Below are 25254 nucleotides of genomic sequence, written 5' to 3' on the forward strand. Positions count from 1 at the left end.
GTCATATTTTCTTATAAGGAATACGGGAGTGCAATATGACAGAAATATTCCACAATAAGGATATACTGTACATCACTATATTGTTATTTCTGATGGAAATTCCACCTATAATAAGCAAGCACACACATGGGTTTACTGGCCTTATGTGTTTTTATTTTCAAGCATATATTCTACCTCTATCAACTGTTTACATATTTATATTTACAGAAGTCACTTCTGCCATACAGGGAGAGATGCATGATATGAGAAAAGACCCTGATGCAGAGATTCAGGACAGCCTGTGTATCCAACAACTCATCTCAGTGTTATACAAACTCTAGAAAACAACAGCCACCGCATGGTGTGATTTCTTTGTTTTTGTAAAAGACTTCATTTACAATTGAGAAAAGCTCACAGTATTCCACTCGTGGACCCATGGGAGAATGGGCAAGCCCTAATGTTCATGCAGGTGAGAATCAAGGCACTCCGCAGGGAGACTAAAGGTAACACTATATACACACATACACTGTGTTGCTTTCAACACTGTTTTTGATGGTTTTCTGTACAGAGCCATCTTGTTTTCTCAAGCCAACATCCACCAGGTTTCAAATGAATCTAAAAGCTCTGAGAAGTTAAACACTACAGGGTTAAGCAGCTCGTCAGTCTTTCAAATATCTAGGGCATGATAAAGTATGGCTTTCAAGTAGGGCAAGCAAGAGCTATAAAGTCACACATGAGGCACCCGCAAACTGTCAATCAAATTCACCTCCGTTATATCTTAATGCTGACATGCAGATCAGGAGCTCCAGTCATTATTCACAGACCCTTATGATGATTCAAACCTATATATGTATATATTTTAAACATTCACTTTTTTTTATTTATTTCCATACAATGAAAGTCAATGGGGTCCAACAACAGGAATAAAGTCATTCAGGTTTGGACCAAAATGAGAGTAAGTAAATTATGACAGGATTTGCCTTTTTGGGTGAACTAATAACCCTTGTGAAAAAGAAAAGGCATACTTTTAAAAAGAGTACTTATCATGGAAATAATATACTTTAAAAGAATATATTTATATATTAGTTATTTGCATTTTAATTCAATGAAAATGTATTAAATAAATGCATATAGCTGAACTTTAGAGTATATTTTGACCCACGTAAGTAGGACGTAATTACAACATCTTTTATATTATATTTTATTATATTATTGTCTTTGAAATATAGTTAAAGTGTACAGCTGAATTTAATAAGCATTTATGGTAAACGTAAAGATACTTTAAAAAAAAATCTGTTGAAACTTGTGTCATGAATTTAATTATTATTACACATTTGTTAATGATGAATCTGCAATTTAGTACATTTAAAATATAGTAACTTTAAATGTAATAATAATTATAAGCAAGTATGTAAGATATGCTTTGGTATGTTAGTCAACACATCAAAATAAGTGTACTTCTTTAAAGCATGACAAAAGATTATCAAAACCCACTGATTTAAAATATACTTTCAAGTAAAACCTTTTAAAAAGTCCAATTAAGTGCTAAGAAACTGAAAGTGGCATTTAATTGAAATTAGAAGTACAGTATTTTACTTTTAAAATTTGAAGTACACTAAAAAATGCACATTTAAAGGGATACTCCACTTTTTTTTTGGATATTTAATATTTTAATTTTCTCAATATTTTTCCTATTTAAAACTTGACTCTTCTGTAGTTACATCGTGTAGAACTTGACAAGAGTCAAGTTTTAAATAGGAAAAATATCGAAACTCTTTGTTCATTTTTTTGAGAGAGATGCTAACGGTCTTGTCTGGTTCAATTCATTATGCTAAGCTATGCTAAAGGTGGGACCCCCAGACCCGGAGATCGGCTGAATGGATTCGAAAATGGTCAAACTCAACTGTTTAACTCTGGGGGAGTGGTAAAATGAGCCTATTTCCAAAAAAAAGTGGAGTATCCCTTTAAGCACACTTCTTTCTCACAAGGGCATCCCTTGAATTCCTAAACTCTTCCTTACTGTTACTAAAGGAAATATCAAGTCACTCATTAATAATCAAACATTACCATGAATGCATTAGTCTGCTGGTATAATATACTCTATGCATGTCAGATAAACTTTAATACTGTATATTATGCAGTGCGGATTGAGGTCGGTTTATAATACAGTTGCATGTTCAATAATCACATATGCTACCCTCATTCAAGTAATTTCCAAGGTCCGAGGTGTGCATTGAGTTATTTATCCATGGCTCACATTATGAAGCAAACACACATATTCTCTATTAAAATATCCCTCATAATATATCAATACAGGCAAAACAGCTCGAATCTTTGCGAGTGCACATAGTTCCACCGAGTCAGAGCTCTGCAGTCTGGGAAACAGGTGTGCAGTTGCTGTGTTCGAACACAAGAGGGCGACATGCGCTGTTCCTCCACTCTGTGTGCTAATACCTCCAGGTGTCCCAGTGGCGGATGGTTTTGAGAGCAGAGGCCAAGCATGGGTCATGGGTGTTTACGATGTTCAGAAGTGTGTGAAGCTCTCCTGCGAGGTGACACCTGGACACCAGTCGTGGGATTCTCGCTGTGGTGTTCGGGTGTAAAGGCACACCAGCAGAAACGGGATGCAGGTACAGGTTATGGAGGACGGCACTCTAAGGCTTCAGAGAGAGAGGTCAGACCGATGATGGAAACAGATTTGGAGCAGGAACCACTAGGGCACGAACACTGCTACACACACACACACACACCTCCCTTCACCATGAGTGTGTGTCCGGAGCCACTAGGACCGGAAGTCCTTCTTACTGTACGGCCTGTTCCCAAGTATATGATCAATGTCTGAAACTATATGGGATGTCATCTTTGGAAGTACCTGAATGTGCAAATGAATTAGTTAGGAATCTTCTGGAAATTAATAGATGTGTAGAAAGTCAATAGGGCTGTTTACACCAGGTATTCAGATGAGTTTTGGTCGCTCGGATCACAGGTGGACGACGCTAAATACAGGAGTAAACGGGGTCTAAAACATTATGAGCTTGTCCACTTTCAATCACTTCCTTAGGTAGTTGAAAACACTTTGCTTTCGTAGTGTAAACGCTCATGTGTTCGAACAGCCATAAAAGACATGTACTCTCTGTCTACTGATCAAATGCCTAATCATTATGGGAAGAGACTAGCCAGACGGGATTTAAAGGGGTGGTTTAATATGATTTCACTTATCTAACTTTAGTTAGTGTGTAATGTTGCTGTTTGATCATAAACAACATCTGCAAAGTTATGACGCTCAAAGTTCAAAGCAAAGGGAAATATTTGCTTTTAAAGAAATCACTTTTTAAGGACTACAACAAACGGCTGGTAGAGACTACACGACATTCCTCCCGGGTTAGTGACATCACCAACCCTAGAATTTACATAAACCCGCCCCGGGAACACGATTTTATCAAACACGATAGATTATCAAGACAGAATATGCTAATCAATGACTAGAAGATAACTCCACATCAGCTTCATAAATTCATCAACTAACCATTCAGAAATGTCCTGTTGCTTCTACATGTTGTCACTTCTTCTTGAGTCTCTCCATCATTGTCTGTCTCTGTGTGAGTGCAAGCTCTTGAAGCTCCGCCCCCTGTGACGGGAGCAGCAGCTCATTTGCATTTAAAGGGACAGACACAAAAACGGTGCATTTTTGCTCACCCTCAAAAAGTGACAATTTTAACATGCTATATAAAAATATCTGTGGAGTATTTTGAGCTAAAACTTCACATACACACTCTGGGGACATCAGAGACTTATTTTACATCTTGTGAAAATGGCATTATACCACCCCTTTAAACTTTGTCGGCTGGAGACCCAAGTTTGGTTTGAAGATGAAAAATGTACCAAGCACAATGTTCTCTCACCATTCCTGATTTCTAACACACACTCAGTGTTCGGCTGGTCTTGAGGCCGTCAGAGCAGAAACTGATGCTCTCTGTGTGTTCTACCATCATCCATTCACATTCATATGTAAATTACACAAGCTGATTGAATCTAAAGATCTGAAAAGCCCATACATTTGCCCGCCCATAGACCCTCCCCTCGAACAAATCAGGACAGAAGTGGCTGAAGGTGGACAGAAGAGACAGATTAAAACACTAGGTGTAATCAGGAATGTGTCTCCCTCGTCTACTTGTGATCCAATCGACCAAAACACATCTTAACACCAGCTGTAAACAGAGCATATACTGTATCTCACCTGTATGGCTCCCAGGTTTTCAGTTAACTGCTCTGCATTAGAGGTTCCTAACAGGACTGAACTCACTCCCTCGTTCCGCAGACACCAGGCTGGAGGACAGAAAAAGGCTCAAATCAATCTTCTCAGCAGATTACAGTTTTCTAACAGAGTGGACAGTAATGTGAAGACGACGACTGGTTGTGTTTGAAGTGTTGATGGGAGCAGTCTTACCTACGGCCAGCTGAGGCAAAGTACAGCCGAGCTTCTCGGCAATATGGCCGAGTTCTTTCAGCTTCGCCTGCTGCTTTCGTCCATCCTCGCTCACTATCTTATCTTTCAGCCACTGGTACGACTTCAAGACAAAACGAGTAGACGAGTAAAGTCGGGTAGGAAGAAGCATGGCACAAAATAAATTGTCACTGTGTATATGCAAGTGAGCACGTTTCTAGCAAATTAGGTACCTTCATTGATGCCCTAGAGGATTCTGGGATACCATTTTCATACTTTCCAGTGATGATCCCACAGGCCAAAGGGGACCATGTCATGGCGCCCACACCTACAGTCACACACAGAATGAAGATGAGTTGTCCTGCATGACGGTCAGGATTCAGAGAGTAAAGGATGATTGATTGACACCTGCCTATCTTATGGTAGAGCTCAGGCAACTGCACCTCGACCTTCTCCCTCTGGAAGAGATGATACTCCGCCTGCTCACACACTGGAGGAATCAGGTTAAACTGCCTCGCCACGGAGTACGCCTCCTAGAAAGACACAATCAGATTTACACTTTTGGATTCAAATATATGCATATATCTCTGTAATAGCTACAATTCATACATTTCCATTTCCACCTCCAAGTGCTTTCATAATGCAGATATTTCATGCTGGAAATTATTCTCATTATATAGTGATGCCTGAGGCTAGTCAGTAACAAAACTAGTTACAAAAATGCCTGTTTTCACAAATCATGTTGGTTTCAAAGACCTGTTTCTATCATTCAGTCTCAAATGTAATATAACACTTTACTGCTGTTGGATAATATAATATAATATAATATAATATAATATAATATAATATAATATAATATAATATAATATAATATAATATAATATAATATAATATAATATAATATAATATAATATAATATAATATAATATAATATAATATAATATAATATAATATAATTAGAGCTGGGCAACGATTAATCGCATCCAAAAATAAAAGTTTGTGTTTACATAATATATGTGTGTGTGTGTGTGTATTGTGTATAATTATTTTGTATATATAAATACACACATGCATGTATATATTTAAGAAAAATGTGTTATTTATATATAAAATATTTATAATGATAAACTATATAAATTATGTATGAATATATATACACATGTAAATATTTCTTAAATATACATGCATATGTGTGTATTTATATTTACAAAATAATTATACACAATACACACACACACACACACACATATATTATGTAAACACAAACTTTTATTTTGGATGTGATTAATCGTTTGCCCAGCTCTAAATATAATATAATATAATATAATATAATATAATATAATATAATATAATATAATATAATATAATATAATATAATATAATATAATATAATATAATATAATATAATATTAGTAATTTTTTGTAGCCTTTAAGGTAGAAGCTAACTTTCAAAAGTAAACTAACATTGGGAAATATTTACTGTAGTAAAAAGTGTGACAACTAGTTATTTTCTCCAATATCATGTATAGTAATATCCCATAACTGAATGGCTCCTTGGTATCAGGCTATGAACACACGTTCCAGTCGGGGGAGTGTTTACGTGGGATAGATCTGGCGTGACACTAGAACATGGTATTATCACAGTCACACAAATTACAGGTCATCAGTGTGTGTCCTCTTTGTAAAACTCTGATCAAGCCTACATTTATCGCCCATGAATTGATAATGTCAGTGCTTAATTACAACATATCAGTTTGTGCAACACTGCAATTACAGCAACATACAGTACTGACAAACCACTGACTTCAGTCACAGGGCTAAAAATATGTGATGTGGCCAATATACACTAGAGGAGCTGAGGTTGTTGTTCCAGCAAACACACTGTTTGCTCCTGAATTCAAGCTTTAAGGAAGTAAATGATCAGCAGTTCTGTCATGACATGCAAGTGATGCACTTAATTCTGCTGAACTGGTGTGTCCTGCAGGGTGACACGTTGAATGAAGTGTCTCATGACAACTGAGGTTAAGAAAAATGTTACTTACCATTATTTCCATAGCTGTCCATCGTGAGGTTCCCCAGTACATGGACATGCCCTGGTTTATCACGTAGGTCATGGCTCTGACAATCTCTGTGGAACATTCACAAATAATGTTAGCACCATTGTGAAAAACAGTGAATGTAATTGTATTGAAAGTGCACTTGTAGTGTACTTCAAATCTTACATGTATATATATTTTTTGCAAATAATATAATATCAATGAAATAAAAGGCCACATAAGTGTACTTAAAGAGAGTGCACTTACAGTATATGTTTAGTTGCACGTTACACTTATTTTAATGTTGACTAACATTCTAAAGTACTTGATTATAATCTAAACAGTAGTGCATTGTAACACAATTTTACATTTAAATGTACTAGATTTTATATGTGCTAAATTGCTTCTTAATTACAAATGTGTAATTCCAATATTTTAAATAATATTGCATTCAAAGCAATGATCACATGACACAGGAAATTTAATAACAAAGACTTTACTTGGAAACACGCAGGACTATATAGGAATCTCATTTAAACTCATATAACATATAACATATAACACACAAACAGAAATGATACTGGACAAAGGACTGAGGAAACTTAAAGGCTTAAATACAGTTAATGAAGGAACTCAATGAACCACAGGTGAACATAATCAGTCACTGATGAAACCAACTAGCAAAAGGAACTGAAATTAAACCAAAACTGAACGAGACCATTACATATATATTACATACAAGTTTCAGTAAAAATGACGTTGAAATATATTTTAGTTTATCATAAATGCTTGTCAGTAATTCAAATACAATAAAAGTAATGAACTTGCATATAAATATGTAACTAAATTCTATTTATGAAAAAAGCACTTAAAAGTTGAATGCTGAATGCATTTAACATATATTGTAAACTACAGTACATTTTCAATTAATTGCAATTAACATGGAACAAAAACATTGGACCAGCATTCAGTTCCCACTTAATAAAAAATTATGCTAAAGTATCCCTCTTTTTCACAAGGGCGTTATGATAATTTAATCTTTGATTTTATTTAGTTTATGTTGAAAAGCCAGAACAAGTAAAAACAAATTAGGCTGTTATTAAGATAAAACAATAAACTGCAATAGTTCCACTGGTCATTAGTCATAAATGTCAGATTTGGTGTAAATTAGCTAAATTGTGAAATTCTCTAAAGCTGTGTGTGATTAGTATTCTTTTCTGCTATATTCAGTAACATAATCTGGTGTGGTGCAATATATTTTCATTCACTGTGTATCAGCTTGGGTTCATTAAGTTCAGCTTGACGTACTTTTGTGTGGTTTCACTCAATTCCATAAGCGCACTCGTGAGGAATAAAAGAATGCTGAAGTGCAGTGTAACTTTATATTCCCTTCAGCTTTTAGAGCGAGAAAGCAGGGGACTGCAGAGCCACTGAGGAACTTTAATATGCACTGCACACAGTGATGAGCACCAAACTCTGGACACTTTACGCATCGATGCAGCAGAAAAGCACTGCATAGCGATCTGCCTGCCCATGTCTATGAGACAGTGAGAGAGAGGTGTCAACGTCTAGCCCATGTTTAAAGATAAAAAGCATAGATGATTAAGCAAAACAGGCTCATAGGAAAAACATGCCCATGGCAACATTGCGGCAAAATGATATTCCGCTCATGTGTAATATCTTCTTGTGTAACCCCCACTCCGAGCAGGATTCGAACCGGCTTTTCTGGCATGGGAGGCTCACTAACAAGAACACAGCCAGGGGAGTGAGGTTTTACTATCTGGCTTCTGTTACACTCACCCCACTAAATCGTCCCATCCGGGTCACGGCACCAACGTAACTCCTCCGGTTCTACTTTGAGCGGGATTCGAACTGCCGTTTCAGGCATGAGAGGTGCACAGGCTCACTAACAAGGACACAGCCTTTAGCGTCAGTCACTAGTGTGACTCTTGAGGCCAGGGGAGTGAGGTTTGACAAGCTGGCCTCTGATACAGTCACCCCCCAAACCGTCCCATCTGGGTCACGGCACCAATGTTACCCCTCCGGTTCTACTTCTACAAACAAGGACACAGACTTTAGTGTCAGTCACTTCTCTTGAGGCCGGGGGAGTGAAGTTTTACTAGCTGGCCTCAGTTACGCTCATCCCCCTTAACCTCACTCCCATCCGGGTCACAGCACCAACATAACTCCTCTGGTTCTACTTCGAGCGGGATTTGGACTGGCGTTATCGGCTTGAGAGGCGCACAGGCTCACTAACAAGGACACAGCCTTTAGCGTCAGTCTATGGAAGCATATGGGTAGCAAATTTCAATTTGAAATGTAATATGCAAAATGACAATGCAATATGTAAAATGGCAATGCATTTCTGTATTTTAATTTTCCCATCATTTGTGCAACGTTTGGTGCAAAATGAAAATTCAATTATAAAATTTACATTTGCCATTTCATTCACTAGTTTTAATATGTAAATTGAATACATAATTTAACGCTTTATAAGTTGCAAAATTAAAATTAAAATGTATTACAGAAATCATTAGATATGTTTAACATGTTCAAGCAAAAACTGTGGCAAAATTGTAATTTAAATGTATTTTTTTCTTAATTGCATTTACACTCTCAGTCAAGACACTTGCGATTGCATTTCCATTAAGTGTCCCGCAATGAATGTAGCAAAATTCAATGTGCAATTTGAAAATGCATTCTGAGCCGATCACGTGCCCGCCCCGCCCTGTCAATCACTGCGTGAAGTTGGCCCTGCCCCCAATCCAATGCAAAACGTCGGCAAACTAGTCCACATTCACCCAAAATAGACTCATATGTTTGTTCTAATTTGCGCCGATAAACGTTTATTTTGTGCTGCTTCGGTTTCTTAAATATTAAAATAATATGTATTGGTCATTCTGAGGTCACTCAGCCCCCCTACCTGCTCCACATTCACCCAAAATAGTCTCGTTTGTTTGTGCGATAGTTTGTGCCGGTTAAAGTTTCGTGTGCTGCTTCGTTGTTTAAAATAGTAGACACTGAATTATAGAGGATGACGTCACCAGCCCTCGACATGCTCCACATTCATCCAAAAAAGGATAGGTCGAGGAATTTGACCCGTCAGATTCCGTGACCATGTACATATGTACCTTATCAATATGCTTTATAAAATGGAAAGGGACTCGCATGTCTGCCTCATATTTTATGATTATACAGCTGAATAAACAGAGATGGTCACACAGCACATTCGTCACTTTATTGAACATTACAGTCAGTAATAAATAAATAAAGAGCGGTCACATTTTTCGGTAGCTATTAATACCGAATACCAACGGAGCTTTGTGATCTCAGAGTAATAGGCCTATGCATTTGTAAGGAAAAACTATAGGATCTCCAACATTATTGGGTATTACAGTTAATAGTAGGCTAATAAGAATAAAGATAAGCATGTATCAGACAATGATAATATTTTATACAAAACGAAAACATCAACACAGTCCAGCATCAGATTCAGACAACAGCAGCGCAGCAGAATGTTGACATGGGTGTCGACGCTTGATAAGGCAGAACATTCTCCCAGACCCAGACGGTCCAACATCGTACTGGTTCTATCACCTGCAGGCGTAATAATCTTCGGGAATACATTTCTCTGTCCATGCTCCACTTCATCTGCTAGTGAATGTAACGCTAGTATCAGCTCTGCCGCCGCCGTGTTTCCTTCCAACACCTCAAAATACGCACCAAAGCCTACAGTGTTGCCAGATTGGAAATGTTCAAGTATCGTAACAGAAGCTCAAAATTATCGTATTTGGAAGAAAATGATCGTACACGAGTCAAACCTGTACAAAATACATAATGAAAATGACAGACAGTCAAGAAATCTCCAACGGGGGGGGGGGGGGGGGGGGGGGGGGGGGGGGGGGGTTCGGTTCTTACAATTAATTGGTTGGGTCCTTACATGCGCTTCGTGAGGCACACACACGCAAGGTCTCTCGCTCCCTCTCTCTACAAGTTCTTCCCCCGGTAGACGTAGAATCCACAGCTAGATCAATGAGAAACCCTATGATTACAACGACCATCATTTGAAGTGTCACATAGGTCTGAAATTATCGTACATTATAGGATTTTTTCCATTATTGATCGTACATCGTACAGAGGTCAAAATTATCGTACAAATACGATAATTATCGTACATCTGGCAACACTCACGCAGTGATTGACAGGGCGGGGCGGGCACGTGATCGGCTAAGAATGCATTTTCAAATTGCACATTGAATTTTGCTACATTCATTGCGGGACACTTAATGGAAATGCAATCGCAAGTGTTGACTGAGAGTGTAAATGCAATTAAGAAAAAATAACATTTAAATTACAATTTTGCCACAGTTTTTGCTTGAACATGTTAAACATATCTAATCATTTCTGTAATACATTTTAATTTTAATTTTGCAACGTATAAAGCGTTAAAATATGTATTCAATTTACATATTACAACTAGTGTATGAAATGGCAAATGTAAATTATATAATTGAATTTTCATTTTGCACCAAACGTTGCACAAATGATGGGAAAATTTAAATTTAAATACATAAATGCATTGCCATTTTACATATTGCATTGTCATTTTGCATATCACATTTCAAATTGAATATTGCTACCCATAAGCTTCCATATCAGTCACTAGTGTGACTCTTGAGGCCAGGGGAGTGAGGTTTGACTAGCTGGCCTCTGATACAGTCACCCCCCCTAAACAGTCCCATCCGGGTCACGGCACCAATGTTACCCCTCCGGTTCTACTTCTACAAACAAGGACACAGACTTTAGTGTCAGTCACTTCTCTTGAGGCCGGGGGAGTGAGGTTTTACTAGCTGGCCTCAGTTAGGCTCATCCCCCTTAACCTCACTCCCATCCGGGTCACGGCACCAACATAACTTCTCCGGTTCTACTTCGAGCGGGATTCGAAATGGCGTTTCCGGCATGGGAGGTGGACGCACTAACAAGGACGCTAAAGACTGCCGCCTCTAGCTTCAGTCGCCCAGTGAGTGGCGGTAAAAGCACTTTCAGTTTTCTGATGAACGTGAATCTGGCAATGTTTTATTACGGTGATTGTTGTACATATTGTGAGAATTTTCAATCATATTTGAAAATAACAAACTACCTACATTAAACCTAACAAAAGCAAATGTGAGATAAAAACACATTTGCTGAAGCATCCATGTCATTTTAGCTTGCTAAGTGCATTGCTGTACCAGGTGAGCTACCAAACAAGTTTACTATGTCAGAAAAGTCATACATATGAGCTGTTTATGTGATGTCATGCATCACAAGTTTACAAATCATGCACTATGGTATAAATGTTCTGAGGTCATAACACAGTATTGTGCAAGGTACTGCATGAAAATGTCTTTGGATAATCTGCCCCTGTAATCATTATTTTTGTGTTTTGTTGGCTCTAGTGTTAATTTCAGCCAGTGGAATCAATTTGGGGTCCTAGACAGACTCAACTCACAGAGTGAACTAGATTGGAAAGGTAATGACATTTATCATAAATGAACTGAGTTTGTAACAAATAAACTTTGTGCTAGAGGTGATGTAAAAACAGTAAAATGGAAGTTAAATGAACATCAGTCAAGAGTAGCAGGTTGTCAGGCTGTGTTAGAGAGAGCTGAAAAGCTTGTTAAAGTAGAGAAGTCTGAAAGTATTGGCTGAGTCAGGGTGACCTTGGCATCTGGCGCAGGGCTTTGAAATATTACTAAGCCCTAAATGCTACACAACAGAACAGCTCTGAGCAGTACATACATTACCAGAAGGGCATACTGATCCCCCTCGCCCAAGAGAACATTGATTGAGCTTTACAAAAAGAGGGTGGATATAAAAAATCTCTAATTTCTAGCTCTAAACTGTGCTCCTAAACGATTTAAGCCATTTTGCTTACTTTGCTACTTTATGCATAAGCTAATGCTTCCCTGCTAATTAGGCGGTCACATAAGCCTCGTTTCCATTACCCTTCAAATTGAAATTGCGAATTCAAAATACGCCCAATGGAAACACGTCATTTTCGCAAAAACTTCCATTTATCGCAAAAAAAAAAAATGTACGCTCGCATGAGGTGGTTTTTCAGGCAATTCAAAAAATAAACATTTCGCTAAACTGCAATGGAAACAGTTTTTTGCACATTTACAGGTCAGCTGACGTAGATAAACACGGTATGTTTGGACGAATACGAGACAGTGCTTTATTAAATTCATAAAAGACAAAAGAATTACAGGAATAATGGATTATAAACCTCAAAGAAATGCCACATCAAGACCTCGAAGCAGATCTGAGGGAGAAACACCCAGAAACACCTCACATGTGCCGCTCTTAAGTATAAGGGTCTTTCCTTGCCATTAATGATTGGATAACACACATACGTCTCCTTCCATTAATAATAATGGCCAGTGCAGTGGCTGGGATACATAAACCTACCAACATCCGTTGCCATGATTTTTGGAATTACTTACTTATCGCGAGAGGAAAAAAATTACGTTTTAGTCGCATAACATCGGTTAATGGAAACGCCGTCATTTCGCAATAGTTTTTCTCGTTTTTCTCGACATTTAGAAGAAAAAAGAAGAAGAAAAAAAATTGCTAAAGTTTTGCGCAAATCTGTAATGGAAACGCGCCTATAGACCAGGAGTGTCCAAACCTGCTCCTGGAGGGACACTGTCCTGCACAATTTAGTTCCAACTAGGGAAGCACCGATATAAAAATTTTGGTTGATACCGATATTTGAAAGCCGATAATCGCTATATTGGCTGATAAATGTAAATGCAAATTTTTATATATTTTTTGAGAGCCTGATCACAAAAACAAATGTCAAGCACACAATTATAATGTACACATTATAATTTTATGTAGCCTATATGACAGACTTTTTTGAAGTGATTCCAATCATATTTAAAGCAGTTCAAAACCATCATGGCGAACAGTGAGCATCTGAAGTGTCTCAGCTGAAGGAAATAATCCATATATTGGCTTTAATATATTGGCCAAATTTTCTTATTAAGCCGATGACAATAACATTTAAAATGAACACAATCGGCTGATACCGATGTAGTGGCTGATATATCGTGCATCCCTAGTTCCATCCCCAAACTAAACACTCCTGAACAAGCTAATCAAGGTCCAGGCAGGCGTGTTGAGGCAAGTTGGGTCAAAACTCTACAGGACAGTGGCCCTCCAGGACTGAGTTTGGACCCCAGACATACACGTTGTGATTTCTCAGGGCACCCATTTCAGCAATATCTGCCAGATAGTAGAGACATTTTAAGCAAAGGGCTAAAAACAGCTTGCCTAGCATTTTCATTTAACATGCTTTATACTAATTAGCACCATCCTGAGAGATCATAAATTGTCTTGAATCCCTCCATGGTTGACTCTAAGGCATGAAACTTTCTGAAAGTATGTGAAACAAATGCTTCTAGCTTTGCAGGCTCAATTAAATTCATAGGACAATGCATTCTCATCCCAGTTATAGGCTATGTGTTGCGCTTTATCACTAGGGGTGCTGTAGGCGGTTCGTTTTTTCCAATTCTTCAGTCAATTTTCGCTTTAGTGCAATTATTAAACGGTTGTTACTGCCACAGTAAAGCAAGAATGCACAAGTATCACGTATGCACTTGCAGTACATTCGCTTCTGTTTCTGGCCTTCAGAAGAAAAACAACTTTGAAGCCGATCAATCTCCTTCTACATTCATGTTCTCCATCTTCCTCTACTACTATTTGTTCTTCTCTCTTCTCCTTATGTATTCAGGCTTTTGGCATTTGTCTGTAGATAATACGATGGATAAACGAAAGAGAAAATCCGCTAGTCATTTCTTATGAAGGTCAAAGAGGCTGGAACAACTATCTTTCTTCTCCTCATTTTGCTCTTCTGAGAATAAAACACTCAGTTTTAAAACTGCATCGGCAGCAGATTCTCATTTTAATGCACATTTTCTCCAGATCAGTCTTGGTGCAGTTGTTTCTCTCTGTTGTTTATTCTGTTCAAGAGACTTCGCTATTCTGTGGTTTGTACAAAAGCACATTATTAAACAGTAGATTCGATTTTCAGGCTGACTGCACTTGAAGCTTTGGGCAGCACAGAGCTTTTACAGCAGTTGGTAGCTTGCTGCTGCATTGCGTCCTCGAAGAGGTCTGGTTATTCAGAAAGGCGCCCCGGGACTGCACTTAATCATAACCCTGTTATCATGAATACATATTTCAGAGCACTTAGGCCTCAGATGGATGTGCCTGCAGGACACCAACACTCATTCTTTTGTACATCTCTGGCTTTTGATGCCGTATTGTCATTGCAAACTTCACAGCACTTTTCTAGAGAGTATCCCAAAGTGCTTTTGTGAAGGTATAAGGCACAATTTTTTGAATTACCAAACCAACCAAAGTCTACTAAAGTCTTCAAGATGTACCCCGAACAGGTCAATTATGTAATGATTTTCATGCTCTGCCGTTCAAAAGTTTGGGGTAAGCAAGATTTTTTCAAAATTAATACTATTAATAAGAAAGGATACATTAAATGGATCAAAAGTGACATATACAGTAGATTTGGATTTCAACTGAATGCTTTTAAACATTCAATTCATCAAAGAATTTTGGGGAAAATATGTCACAGATTCCAGTACAACTGTTTTCAACATTGATAATAATCAGAAATGTTTCAATATTTGAACTGAAAATTCATATATGCCATTCCAGGATTAGATTACATTTTGAAATATATTCAAATTGAAAAAAAAAAGTTATTTTAAATTGTAATAATATTTCAGAATATTACTGTTTTTGCTGTATTTTTTTATCAAATAAATGCGTCTAAGCAAATTAGAAATTTTTTAAATCTTACTCGCTCCATTCCCAAGGCTCTCGGCCCCACCCTGCTTGCTATACTCACTGACCCCAAACTTGTGAACATTAGTGTATATTTGGCCAAACTCACCCTCCATCGGCGTGTTGCTATCGGGCCGGTTGGCGAAGACCACATCTACATATTCCAGCTGCATTCTCTGCAAAGAGCCCTTGAGACCTGAAAGAGGAGACGGTTATTGTGAGAGTGTTTGAGTCTTCCTTTTCAAAAAGTCTGGTAGTGTTTACCTAACAATATAGCGTGATTAGCTGTGCATGGGAGACGGGTTTGTGCTAATTGAAAAGGTGCATGCTATGACAGATCACAATTTGCTGACAACATCAGGAGAAACCCTCAGCTGTGTGAGTCTGCAGTAATCAAGCTCTTTCTGTGCAGGGCCCCGGGGCTCATTCACTCGTTGTGTCTCTGTCTTTAATTCGGCTGGATTGATTGGGACTGGGTTCCCTCCTGTGCCCATCTCTAGAGGCTCACTCTGACAGGGTCAGCATCCTGAGGTCAGATGAAGCTTTACAATCAGGAAATGAGGGTGTCTGTCAGCAGTTTGAGACACAGCGAGAGATGTGCGATTGATCAATGATATAGTGGAAAGCAGCCCATCAAGAGCTATGTTTCAATCCAAATTTGTGAATTTAACTTGCGTGCAAAGTTGCAATATCGCATAAAACATTTGCAAATAAAGCAGCGTTTCCATCCCATATGTTCATGAGGACAAATATCGTCACTTCCTGGGAAATTAGCGTGAATTTCTGTCATAAAAATGGAAGTTGCTGCAATGGGGGAAGCCGCTGTGTCTCTTTTTTCCAACATCGTAAATGACTTATGAAACGCAATAAACGCCGTCATGTTATCTTGTGTTCGGATGCTGGTGTTTGTGAACGCATCACGTAAGACGCTTCTGGAGGGAATTAAACCAAATGTTTTTCCATTGTAGTTTATCGGATCAAAAATGTATCCGCCTCAATTGAGGGCTCAATTGAGTTTGCCATTTCCATTCCATCTTAATCATTATTATTAACTTTGTTATTATTTTTTTAATTCAGTGTACATTTTTTGCATGTTTTATATAAAAAATGAAACTCGCTCATCACAGAAGAAGAGCATTCAAGTTGCTGTATGCATTGCATGAATTGCATTTTAAGTGCAGTTAATAAATAACTTAATCCAGACTGAATTTCACAATATCTGTGTATCCTGAGAGACAGATTGTGTGTCAAAATGTGTATGTGCCAAAAATGTATCTCAGCCCACCAGTATGTATGTGTATGTGTGTGTGTGTGTGTGTGTGTGTGTGTGTGTGTGTGTGTGTGTGTGTGTGGTTCAGGTAAACCCTTCGTTACGTGGTCAAAATGTCCCCACAAAGATGGAAATATCCGAAATACATGTTTTGGTCCCTATGAGGAAATTTTTTTTTTTTTTTTTTTTTTAAATGCAGAAGGTTTTCTGTAATGGGTAAGTTTAGTGTAAGGGGATAGAATATACAGTTTGCATAGTATAAAAATCATTATGTCAATGGAATGTCTCCATAAAACATTAAAACCCGTGCGTGCGTGCGTGTGTGTGTGTGTGTGTGTGTGTGTGTGTGTGCGTGCGTGCGTGCGTGCGTGTGTGTATGTGTGTGCGTGCGTGCGTGCGTGCGTGCGTGCGTGTGTGTGCGCGTGCGTGCGTGCGTTTTGCAGCCTTACCAGACCAATGACTGAACCAAATGCAATGATGTAAATCTAATATACGGCTGGAGTGTTCACAACTCCACAGACAAGCTCCAGACGCAGGGAGCTGCAGGTGTGTTTCAGGAGTGTGTATCCTGAGCTCTGTGTTTATAAAAAAGGTGTCTGGCCTCAAACTTGCTGGCATGGAAGAAAAATAAGAGCCTGTGCAGAACAACACACACAACCAATCATTCATCCACCATGTAACCCTGAATATCTAGGCCAAGGTGTGTATTATTTCCTGCACTTTCACACCAAAGGTAACTCTGAACCTGCTGAGATCTGCTGTGTGAATTACAACATAACTCGTCTTTCAGGGCAGTGGTTAATACTGTAATATTAAAAGAATAGCTCACCCACAAACTAAACTGATTAAACATGCTGAAATGCAGCTAAAATTCAAGGTGCCTGTTTGTGTCAGATGAAATTCAGTCAAGGAAAAGTCAGATGCACGGACGATTAGACATTCGTTCTCGGCTTGATTCTGTGCAAAGTGTGTTCAGTGACGGATGCCGTTTGGCAAGTCACTCTCATGTGTGTCTGGCTCTGTCCTCTTTAGTCCTGCTCTCGGTTAGTTCTGCCTTCCAGAGCGACACGAACACTAAAACCACTCAATCAATGCCCCGCGAGGAGCCAAACACACACACACACACACAAGCTGTGATCACACAGTGAGAGGATTTAAGAAAGAGAAAGTGTACTTCACCTTCAATAATGTGTTTCCTAGAAAGGCCTCGTTCAGTCTCGGCTCTGTGGCGAAGAAAGGAGACGGACGTACATCATAAAAGCCAAGTTTAGTTCAGTCTAACATATGAGACATGCCTTCTTTTTCTTCTTCCAAACTGGGACTTTTGCAAATGCTCACTTTTCAACTTCAAATAAAACTCTGGCATTTTTTAAATGCTAATTATTATTCATGAGAGAGGATTTGTGGGGAAATGGGACAGGCCTTTTCTTCAGTCTTATCGAGGTCCGCAGCTGCACTTCTGCTCACTTTCTCACTGAGAAAACACTGGGTCAGCACTCGCCCCGAACTGACGACTATAATTGCATTTATGAAATGTGGGAATCTACGGATGTCGGCGTTAAGTGCGCTGCCCTTTAGAATGTGCAACAGCGCGAGTTATGAAATAAAAGTTCTCATGATAGGAAGTGACATACTGTACAAGCACAAAGACAGTTTACTCACTTTCCACCCCAGTAGAGCTTTGTGGTAATAACCAGACTGGATCGCCTTAGGAAAAGGAGGAAGGAGAGAGGGAAAAGTGAGTTAAATATGCACATAAATGTTCCAAAATAACTTTCACTCAAGGGAAAACGATAAATCAATAAAACCATCAGTAAACAAACAAAAACTCAGAACAGAGAAGAGTCTGCTGGAGAAAAGAGAACGAGACAGAGCTCGTAATAAAACAAGAACCAACATTAGCTTGGCTTTTCAGAGATGGCGAGAACTGAGGGATTTGAAATGTTGTAAAAGCGACGCAGAGATGGTGTTTTTATAACTCAACAGGTGAATAAAGTGTTTTAATGAACAGATAAATTGCCATATGTAGCTCTCTAACAGTTCATTGTGCACGCGTAGAGCCCTTCCTTGATAAAATCACCAGAACTACTGTGAGTATTTAATAATTTTTCGTTTTTGTCTTGATGACATTCCTAAAAACATTTTCAATCTGATTATTTGGGTAATAATGTAGCTATTGATAACAATGATAAATGTTTCCTGACAACCAGCATATTAGGATGATTTCTGAAGGATCATGTGACACTGAAGACTGGAGTAATGATGCTTTGATCACAGGAATAAATTACATTTTAATATATATTCGAATAGAAAACAATTATTTTAAATGGAAGCAATTTTACTGTATTATTGATAAAATAAACGCAGTCAAAAGAGACAAAAATATTAAACAATCTTACAGACCCCAAACATTTCAACGGCAGTGTATATAAGACATTTATTATGCAAATGTGGCAAAGATTCACGATTGCTGGATGAAGCCATGCCGTAACTGCATTATCATCTAGATCTGTTTGCGGGAGTGAGAGTGTGTGTGTGCGTGTACGTGTGTGCGTGTACGTGTGTGTGTGGGTGTGTACGTGTGTACGTGTGTGGGTGTGTACGTGTGTACGTGTGTACGTGTGTGTGTGTGTGTGTGTGTGTGTGTGTGTGTGTGTGTGTGTGTGTGTGTGTGTGTGTGTGTGTGTGTGTGTGTGCGCGTGATACGTGTGTAACCTTCACCTGTTGCTGTATTGGCAGTAATCTGCCGGTCTCTCAGAGACTCGCTCTACTCTGGGTTGTTAATGGTGTAAATGAGATTTCACTGGTGTGAACTCGCGCTGTTTCCTACATTCACAACTGAGAGCTTCCCTCTTAATCGTGGCCTTACAAAATAATTAAGATACAGTTTAAAGAAGAAAGTTGAGGCTGTGAAATTTAACACATATATCGTATTATAAGTGACTTAAATGACTTCGCTTTTCACACCCAATTGTCACTGTGTAGCAAACAAACATGTGAACTTCACACCATCATCTCTGTGGAAGGAGTGAGAAAAAAGGAAAAGGAATGAAAGAAAAGGGAGGAAACTGGGTTATGAGGAAAGTGGGGAATGGGGCAGGAATTAGAATATGGGAGAGAGAAGGAGAAAGAGAAAGAGAGAAATAATTAACTGAAAGAAATGAAAGATTGAGTAGGAAAGTAAAGTATTGAAAGACAGAAGAGAGGGCAACTCAACAGCATACAGTCTCTGCTCGGTTCATTAAAACTGTGGATCCCAGGGGTTAATTCATCTTTAATGTAACTTTAATTTACAGACAAGATCAGTCCAGATGTGTTGATGAATTTATATAAAAGGGGCCAGATTAAATTAGTTGTGGGACAGAGTGAATCTGAACACTACAGATCAGTCTGATGAGATATGTATCAGAGAGAGAGAGAGAGAGACAGTCCAAGGTAATCTTGGGAAGAACATTATAATCTGTCAAATAGTAAGACACTGTAATGCAAAACTGTATTAAAAACCCAAAATAACTTTTTTTATTTCTGAGATGGTAACTGGATGCCACCCGTTAACTTTTCATGAACACTACAGTTCAAAAGTCCGGGGTCAGTACGATTTTTTTAAATGTTTTTGAAAGAAGTCTCTTATACTCACAAAGGCTGCATTTATTTATCAAAATACAGTAAAAAAAAAAGTTGTATTCTTTGAAAAGTAAATTGAACAGCATTTATTTGAAATAGAAATGTTTTGTAATAATGTAAAAAATAATGTTTTCTGTCACTTTTGATCAATTTAACGTCCTTTCTGAAAGTATAAAATTCTTTTAAAAAATCTTACTGACCCCAAACTATTGAAATTATTGTAAATACAAGTTGCACACCCCCTCAAATCATAGTGAACAAACTGCACACAGTTCTCAGGCAGTGTTTAGTGTGTATTCGCAGTACACATGCAGTAAGCAGTGTGCACATATACCCTGTATTTTTATCTTTTCATCAGTTACAACTGTCCCCCAATACACAGCTAATGTGGAATCTTGCAGCGAATGATGAATCTCAGTTAAAGTGACAAATCAGTAGATTTCAAACACAACCCTCACCTAGATGCTCTCGTCTGCTGGCAACGATTAAGTGAAACTGAGCAGAATCCTAGAGATCAAAGTCCCCATCATAAGTGTGTGTGAGTAATGAGACGTAACCAACAACTACAAAGCTCCAGTTCCACTTTCTCGTTTGTCCCTGCTTTCTCGTGTATTACAGCTATACAGATGTGCCTGACATATATCACCCGTACCTCCAGCCCTTCTTTCTGATGATGTTTCCCAGGATGACTTCAGCTCTGTAAAAGACAGAGATGTTAATAATGACTCATGGAGTAAAGTGAATTATGGGTAATCTTGTTGATGCTGAGTCATACTAACTTTCCAGCAGCGTACACTTCTGCGGTGTCAAAGAGGTTCACCCCACTCTCATACGCTATAGTCATCAGCTGCTCCGCCACCTAGAAGACACACACACACACACACAGAGACAGAGACACACACACCGAACACATAGACAGAGACAGAGACACACACACACACGTACACAAGAGACACACACACGTACACAGAGAGACAGAGACACACACACACACGTACACAAGAGACACACACACACACACACACACACACACACACACACACACACAGAGACAGAGACACACACACCGAACACATAGACAGAGACAGAGAGACACACACACACACACAGAGACAGAGACACACACACACGTACAGAGAGACACACACACACACACACACACACACACACACACACACACACACACACGTACACAGAGACAGACACACACACACACACACACACACACACCCACGTACACAGAGACAGAGACACACACACACGTACAGAGAGACAGAGACAGACACACACACGTACACAGAGACAGAGACACACACACACCCACGTACACAGAGACAGAGACAGAGACACACACACACACACACACACACACACACACACACAGAGAGACAGAGACACACACACACACACGTACACAGAGACAGAGACACACACGTAGACAGACACACACACACGTACAGAGAGACAGAGACAGAGACACACACAGAGACAGAGACACACACGTAGACAGAGACACACACACACACACACACACACACACACACACACACACACACACACACACACACACACACACATAATTAGAGATAGAGGGGTCATGCTCTTCTGAGCCGTCACAGTGAGTGTATAATACTTTTATTGCCATTTATTTTCACTCCACATTTCTCGAAATCTCAGATCTCCTACATCAGTGAAGCAGTGCTGATGCTAGAGGTTCCATGGAAAGTTGAAGACAAATAAAAAACTATATATATATACCGTATATAACAAAACATTACATAATTATTAAAATACTATATTTAATGTATTTTTGTATTCTACTTTAAATTCTTTTGTTTTAAAAAGTGTAGTATAAATAAAATGTAAAAAAAGAGTTTAATGCAATAAAACACCTTTTTAAAAACTTATATTTGTATATATATATTTATAAAACTGAATAGAAATGTCTTTCATTAAATATAGACAGAATTATATATAAAATTTACTGTAACATACTATTTTTCTCACAGTTTAAATGGGTATTTGTACATGGAAAATGTTTTGTTTTTTGGAAATATTTTTATTTTCCCTTGCAAAAGGATCATCATACTTTATAAAAAAGTACTATTACTGTTTCCCAGTCCATATTCACATATGAACAGAGAATGTTTAGTGCTATTGCACATTAAATCAGGACCAGGCTCATTCCACATATAAGAATATTAAACAGAGATCGGCCTCTTCAAAACTTTGGTGTCACTTGGACATTTAAGCCGTGAGCCGGTCAGAGTCGTTCAGAGTCATTCAGAGTCGTTCAGAGTTGTTCAGAGTCGGTCTGAGCCGGTCAGAGCCGGTCAGAGTCGGTCAGAGTCGGTCTGAGTCGGTCTGAGTCGGTCTGAGTCGTTCAGAGTCGTTCAGAGTTGTTCAGAGTCGTTCTGAGTCGTTCAGAGAGTCGGTCTGAGTCGGTCTGAGTTGTTCAGAGTTGTTCAGAGTCGTTCAGAGTCGTTCTGAGTCGTTCAGAGAGTCGGTCTGAGTCGGTCTGAGCCGGTCAGAGTCGTTGAGAGTCGTTCTGAGTCGTTCAGAGTCGTTCTGAGTCGTTCAGAGTCGTTCTGAGTCGTTCTGAGTCGTTCTGAGTCGTTCAGAGAGTCGGTCTGAGTCGGTCTGAGTTGTTCAGAGTTGTTCAGAGTCGTTCAGAGTCGTTCTGAGTCGTTCAGAGAGTCGGTCTGAGTCGGTCTGAGCCGGTCAGAGTCGTTGAGAGTCGTTCTGAGTCGTTCAGAGTCGTTCTGAGTCGTTCAGAGTCGTTCTGAGTCGTTCTGAGTCGTTCAGAGTCGTTCAGAGCCGGTCAGAGTCGTTCAGAGTCATTCAGAGTCGTTCAGAGTCGTTCAGAGTCGTTCAGAGTCGGTCAGAGTCGTTCTGAGTCGTTCTGAGTCGTTCAGGTGTGACTGTGTTTAGATTGAAACAATTAAAGAAATCCTGTAGTAGATGATTTAGAAAGTTCTGGGGTGTTTTGGGGAAGTCTCACAGCGCAGAGCATGTCGGCCTCGTTCACTCAGTCATCAATAACGTTTCGATCAGTGTGTTTGGTTGTGCAGTGGATCTGCAGGGTGAGAGTGTGTTTGAAGGTGATTGAGTTTGTGTGAATATATGCGCATAAGTATGAGCTTATTTGAGTCTCTCACGCTCTCCCTCAGGCCTAAATCGCATAAATGAATCCGCATAAAAATGAGACAAAAGCAGAGCATTGGTTAAGGGAATTTAAGCATTTTTAAATGAAGCACAGAAGAGAGGAGAGATATTCACCTCAATCATCAGTGCACGTGTTAATATAACATCTGAGAGCGCTAATGTAAACGGATTGCTGTTTTTTAAGGGTTGTGATATTCTCAGCTCTTAGGTCTAAGTCTGTACACTTATGACTTCATAAACTATGTGAACTAGTTCTGTGAAAATAATACTTTTGGTATATGAACTATACGGAAAAAATAAAAAATGCATCTGAAATATAGTAATATCGAAGTCAGTTGTGAAACTCTAGAGGACGCAGGCTGATGGGCTCTTAATGAAATCTACAAACAATGACATAATTGCTACATGGCACAAGCTGATTGGCTGACTCTGCTGATCCTGCAGCCAATGAGATTGCTTGCTCAACATTTAAATAGTCTGGTTGATTGTTTGCTGTAAGCTAGTCCTGCAGTTCCTCTGAACCTCTCCTCCTCCCCCCCCCCCCCACCTCCTCCCCAGCTCCTCCCCAGCTCCTCCTGCCTAGATCTGATACAGGATTCATGTCTATTTATGCAGCAGCAGCAACTCTTACATGTTCACAGCAGTGTGTGTGTGTGTGTGAGTCTTTGAGAACCAATAAAATGTATTAATATATGCAAATTATTATAAAAAAAAAAAGTTGAAGTACTACCTAAATGTTAAGAATTGCTGTCTAGACTTTCAAGCCGCGTTTCCCCTATTCAATCTCCTGCCACAACAACGTAATGTTTGGCTTATCAGTGGCATGTCATGTTTTCAGTTTTCAGTAATCAAATGAAGCTAGTACATGAGGAACTGAGAGAAGAGCCACTTCACACTCTGTAGCCTCGCATTTCATACGACGTCAGCTCTAGTTTATTTAACAGAAGCCTCTTAACACTTCCTTTAATCCTCCTCCTACTACTTCCACACACTCTGAGACTGTTACTCACACAAAGTGCTAACATAAAGTCCTGATTCAGACGCTGCCCTCCGACACCCCAATGCCTCAGAGAAAGCAAATCCCTTGCGACGGCAGAGAAACAAACGGCCCTGCCACTCCACGCTGGAGGTCCAGTCAGATCCACTCAGCTGACGGGACGCTGAGTCATTCCGCTGGCCAAAATTGTGTGTGTGTGTGTGTGCGCATGATTTGGACGGATTCCAACATTTCATGCTCTATCTCTTGACAACCAGCACAGAAAGGAAGGGTCTGTCTGACCGCAGAGACTGAGGACATTTTAACCCTTGCATTGAGGCAGAAAGATGTTTTATATAAACTTAAATGCCCTCAGAAACAAATTATCATCCTCACTTGTCCTCTAGGTTGACGCAACTGTCCCTTCAATGACATCCTTGTCTGTGTGCTTGTATGTTTTCCACAACTTCTAGAACAGAATGTCAGGGTCTTTCGCATCATCATGTGTGTGTTTGCCATCGGCTGGCTGTTCTCGTCACTCTCGCTGTTCTTTTCACTGCGCTCTGATTGGAAGAACTTTCATAGCTTCAGGTGAGAGTCAGTAAAGAAAACAGAGCAATTCTCACTTACTTCATCTGAAATCTGCCCTCCAAATGTCACCCAAGTGCCTGTGAAGGAAAAGGAAGAAAAAAAAAATGTTGAGGATGAATTGTGAAAAGCACTTAATTCTCATTTAATGACTGTTTGATTATCCTTTTGAGAGCAAAAAGGTCCAGGAGACCAGAGAAAACTGTGTTTTCTGTATTGTCAGAATCGTCCTCCTCGAGGCTCTGCTGAATATATAATTATAAGCAGCCTATTCTTTTTAAACCATTAAGATTTTCATCTGAACTCGTACAAATTATGGGTTGCC

At 39.1% G+C, this 25254-nt stretch overlaps 2 protein-coding genes and 1 long non-coding RNA gene across 9 annotated transcripts in view; 1 reads left to right on the forward strand and 2 right to left on the reverse strand.

Moving 5' to 3' along the window:
• c18h3orf33 (c18h3orf33 homolog (H. sapiens)) overlaps nt 1-25254 on the forward strand; it is a 466419-nt gene that overhangs the window by 288883 nt on the left and 152282 nt on the right. The window lies entirely within an intron of this gene.
• kcnab1a (potassium voltage-gated channel subfamily A regulatory beta subunit 1a) overlaps nt 119-25254 on the reverse strand; it is a 122819-nt gene continuing 97683 nt past the window's right edge. For 5 of the 7 annotated variants that reach the window (XM_082181376.1, XM_082181371.1, XM_082181373.1 and 2 more), the window contains 12 exons: nt 24972-25009; nt 20980-21059; nt 20853-20897; nt 18239-18283; nt 17756-17799; nt 15416-15502; nt 6466-6551; nt 4836-4956; nt 4657-4751; nt 4427-4547; nt 4217-4305; nt 119-2851 (listed from right to left, as the gene is read on the reverse strand). In XM_082181376.1, the coding sequence (XP_082037502.1) occupies nt 2762-2851; nt 4217-4305; nt 4427-4547; nt 4657-4751; nt 4836-4956; nt 6466-6551; nt 15416-15502; nt 17756-17799; nt 18239-18283; nt 20853-20897; nt 20980-21059; nt 24972-25009 (941 nt within the window). In that variant the 3' untranslated portion in view covers nt 119-2761. Of the gene's footprint in view, nt 2852-4216; nt 4306-4426; nt 4548-4656; nt 4752-4835; nt 4957-6465; nt 6552-15415; nt 15503-17755; nt 17800-18238; nt 18284-20852; nt 20898-20979; nt 21060-24375; nt 24948-24971; nt 25010-25254 lie in introns of those variants that run through there. The other 2 variants (XM_082181372.1, XM_082181377.1) reach the window with 2 other exon arrangements.
• Nucleotides 23667-23974, reverse strand: LOC309508288. The gene is made up of 2 exons (XR_014209445.1): nt 23913-23974; nt 23667-23881 (listed from the first exon to the last, which is right to left on the reverse strand). It is a non-coding gene; the product is annotated as an uncharacterized lncRNA (long non-coding RNA).

This window comes from Leuciscus leuciscus (genome assembly GCF_965113295.1).
Source record: "Leuciscus leuciscus genome assembly, chromosome: 10".
Classification (NCBI taxonomy): Eukaryota; Metazoa; Chordata; class Actinopteri; order Cypriniformes; family Leuciscidae; genus Leuciscus; species Leuciscus leuciscus.